This window comes from Octodon degus, unplaced genomic scaffold (assembly GCF_000260255.1).
Source record: "Octodon degus isolate 3935 unplaced genomic scaffold, OctDeg1.0 scaffold00049, whole genome shotgun sequence".
Classification (NCBI taxonomy): Eukaryota; Metazoa; Chordata; class Mammalia; order Rodentia; family Octodontidae; genus Octodon; species Octodon degus.
The window spans coordinates 3077309-3081471 of record NW_004524625.1 but is presented as its reverse complement, the minus strand read 5'-3'; the positions used below and the strand labels follow the sequence as shown (position 1 = coordinate 3081471).

Here is a 4163-nt window from a genome sequence, read left to right as displayed (position 1 = left end):
GGCGCTGGGCTATATCTCTGACCCCTAATTATTTTTCTTTATTTTATTTTATTTCACTTTTTTCTTTATCCATTCATATACTGATGGACAATAACATATAGCTATTATGAGTTGTGCTGTTATAAACATGGGTATTCATATATCAATATAATATGATATCTTTATTCTGTATCTTTTAGTTGGATAATTTAATTTATTTATATTTAAGGTAATTACTGACAATTAAGGATTTATTGCTGGATTTTGTTATACTTTTTCATGTATATTTTCTTTGTTTATTATCTTTATGACACTGATTTTTCTTCAGTATGGTGTTTTGATTCCTTAATATTGAATTTTAGTGTATTAATTATAGGTCTTTGCTTTGTGGTAACCATGAGGCTTACCAAGAACATTTTATAGCCAATCCAGATATACATTAAGCAAATACACATTCAAGTTTGATGAAATAAAGAGAATCAAAATTAAGCCCTTTATGTTTTACCTCTTCCTGTTCTGCTATTTCAAATTTTTGATGTCACAATTTATACCAATGTATAATTTACATAACTGTTATTATTTTAATGGTTTTGTCTTTTATTTCTTATACTAAAGATGCCCTACCCTACCATTACTAGAGTACGGCACATGTACTCTTAAAATGATATTCTTAGGTCTTGTGCTCCACCAGGGTTCTGCAACTTCCAAAATGAATCTTGAGTCTCCCACAAATAGACTTCTTACTTATGTTTGGATGCAGAATTCCTGTAGGGGAATATTACTGGGTGACCTTTTATTCCACCATCTTGTGGTGGATGTCAATCCACATGTATTCTAGTTTTCAATTCATTTCTTTGAGGCATTTGATTTAATTAGGAGGATTTTGTTATAGTCACCTGTTTTATAGTTATTTATGGGAAACCCTCTGTCAGATGAACACCATTTAGAGACCCCCCCCAATGTTTTCCTTTAACAGCAACTTGATATGAAAACACTTTTTGTAGGAGATAAGTCCACTTTATACTGTAAAGTTTTTCTCTTGTTTTTAGAAAATGTCCTTAAATGTGCATTTTATTCCATATCATTATACAATGTTTATAGTTATAATTCTGAAGAAAATGCTTTTTTTCTTCACCAATGTCATGTAGTGCCTCAATCTTTCACTTGAATGTGGAGATTTGGAAAGAGTGGAAATCCTCGTGGAGTTCTCCTCTACAGAGTGGTGGTGGGCTGGGAGTGTGCCCGTCACAAAGGACCTTCAGTCTTAAAAGAGCAGCTTGGCTTTTTTGAAGCCTTGGCTTTAAGGGCTACAGCTATCTGTGATCCAAAGTCTCATCTTGTAGTAGAACTTGAGACAAAATGGATTAGTGGTGGAGAGAATCCTAAATTTTACAAAGCTGAACAAAAGACCATAAGGGAGCTTTTGTTTAAAAGCAGCACCGATCCATACCCCACTGTGTCTCCGCAGCACTCACCTTCCCATTGCCCCTGGGCTTGGCATTGTGTGTGGGAATCCTTCCTGCTTCAGTGATGAATCCTACCCGGATTAAGCATGTACAGTTTTTCAGTAGCAGGTCATTTTACACACAAAGTAAAGGTTTTCAGCACAAGATGCCTAGTTCAAGACTGCCCCCTTCTGTCAGAGTACTAAAGTTTTATATGTGTGTATAAAAAATTACACATGCAATTTTTATTTTTGAGAGAGAAGAGAGAAAAAGTTTATGTATTTCTCTTTTTTGTGATGCCAAGATTAAGCCTAGAGCCTTGCATACACTAGGCAAGCATTTCACCACAGAACTGTACAGCCTCTTGTAATTCTGTTCTAGAAGAAACTTTAATTCTCTCCCATAACTTCCTTCCTTCCCTTCACTAACACAACTCCAAAGGATGCCTGCTTTCTATGTATCTCTTTCCCAGAACAGATGCCTTTCCCAAACTGCCACTTAAGGTTCTTGTATACTTTTAAGCTCTTTACCTTTAGTAAGTACTGTGATCTCTACCAGGTCTTAGCTTTCTTTGGAGTCTTCTTTTTTTTTTTTTTATCAGAACCAGGGATTGAACTCAGGCCCTGTGCTTGCCAGGCAAGCACTTATTCTACTGAGCTATCTCCCTGGCCCCGGAGACGTTACATTTATTATCAAACTATTGGAATTTTTGTCAGACTCAGAGATTCTCAAGTCTTCTGTTCTATTTTCCACTTTTCATAACTTCCCTAAGTCTAAATACCAGACAGTTCTAATGGAATTTCGTGTTTATTTCCTTTTTTAAAAACATTTTTGAAAAAAAAAATGAAGTTCATCAATACAATAACATGTTGCTTAACAGCAGGGACATGTTCTGAGAAATGCATTGTTTAGACATCATAGAGTATACTAACTAGACAGTACAGTGTAATCCACACTTAAGATATAAAAATACAATATAAAAGATTTTTAAAAAGCATTCACAAGATCCTGAGTTCAACCCTCAATACCTGGGGGAACAAGGGGAAGATAAAAAGGGCATACCCCTATGGAAGTCTTACCATTGCTCTAGGTGAATAATGAGTAGTCAGCAAATGTTAAATGTGAAGGCAGAGGATACTGCTTTATAAACAGTGTACACTGTGGTGATACTAAATTTATAGAAAATATTTTTCCTTCAATAATTTACCTATCTTTCTAACTTTATAAACTTTAAAACATGCTTTAAATTTCTGAAGTCTATTGTAATAATATTGAGCTTAAAACATACTATAAAGATATACAAAATATTTTGTATTCTATATCTTTATAAATGTTTTCTACTTTAAAACTTCTTTCTTTCTTTTTTGGTGAAACTGGGAATTGAACTCAGACCCTTGCGCTGCCAGGGAAGCACTTATTCTACTGAGCCATCTCCCCAGCCCCTTTCTTTTTTTTAATGTGTTTGGTACAAGGACTCACTACACAGCTCAGACTCTAGCGATCCTCCTATTTCAGCCTCCCCAGTGCTGAGATTACAGACAGCACGCCTAGGGTGGAGCCAGCATGGCATGTGGTATCCGAGCGCAAACCCAGGTCCTTGCACTTGGGGTGTTTAGTCCACTGAGCCATTTCCATGGCCCAAAACTTATTTTTTTTAAATATATTTGTTTAGTTGTACTGGGATCAAGCCCAGGGGCTTCACACTGAGCTATATACCCATACCTTTTTTATTGTTTTGAAATAGGTTTTCACTAAATCGCTAAGCTTCCCAGACTGGGTTTGAACTCACTGAGCTGTACCCCAAACCTGTATCTCTTCTTTTTGATATAGGGCATTGGCATACTGTTCAGGCTGGGCTCAAACTGTCAGTCTTCCTGCCTCTGTCCCCTAGAGTGATGAGCATGTGCTACCAGGCCTAGTTCAATATTTTGCAAAACAAACAAACAAACAAATCAAATTTACTCAAAGCACAGTTCAATTCACTCACTTGATTTGTGGAGTTTTAGCTCTTAAGTTTCAAAATATGTTCAAGTGGTATAATAATAAAATATTGAAATTTACATTTAGAAACAAACAAACAAAAACAGCCCCACCTGAACACTACGGATTCAGATTACACATTATACATACCTGTGAGTGCTAAGTAAGCTGCAACATAGCGCTTTTCCAGTCCATCTCTAATACTCTGAATTGCACCAAATATTGGAGGTATGATCATAATCAGGTTACTGACTGTATTCCCTTAAAAAAAAAAAGTCCAAATTTAAATTAATCAGTAACACTTTAAATAAAGATCCATTCATTCAGAATTAACAATAACTAAAAAAAAAAAAAGAAGAAGAAGAAGAATAACTAAATAGGTGACGTCTCAGAAAGATGATGTCCAGGTGCTGAAGAAAAATAATTCTACTCTCAGCTAAAATGTCCTGCAAGAATCCATAGATGCTTTCTGACAAATGAAAAAAAGAATTTTCCACAGTACATCTAATAAATAAAATTCTTAATTCCAAAAGCAAACAGAAAAACGATCAGAGGAAGGAACCCAGAGTTACAGTTATTTATTGCTGTAAATAACTTATTGCTGGGGGTATCTGGAATATAACCTCCGCAATAAGTGAAGGACCACTGTACATATAGAACTGAGCTATCCTGTCTATACTATTGAAAAGCAACAAAATGGGAGTCTGCATTCTGTATATCTGGTTTTCTTTTTTTGCTGTTTTTTTTTTTTTTTTTTTT

At 35.2% G+C, this 4163-nt stretch overlaps 1 protein-coding gene across 3 annotated transcripts in view; it reads right to left on the bottom strand.

The window, feature by feature from the left end:
- The window catches only part of Acer3 (alkaline ceramidase 3), a 158541-nt gene that overhangs the window by 78221 nt on the left and 76157 nt on the right, over window positions 1-4163 (bottom strand). For 2 of the 3 annotated variants that reach the window (XM_004632522.2, XM_023716727.1), the window contains exon 2: window positions 3555-3665. The exons of the other annotated variant lie outside the window; for it this stretch is intronic. In XM_004632522.2, coding sequence (XP_004632579.1) covers window positions 3555-3665 — 111 coding nt within the window. The remainder of the gene's footprint in view (window positions 1-3554; window positions 3666-4163) is intronic. 3 annotated transcript variants of the gene reach the window in all.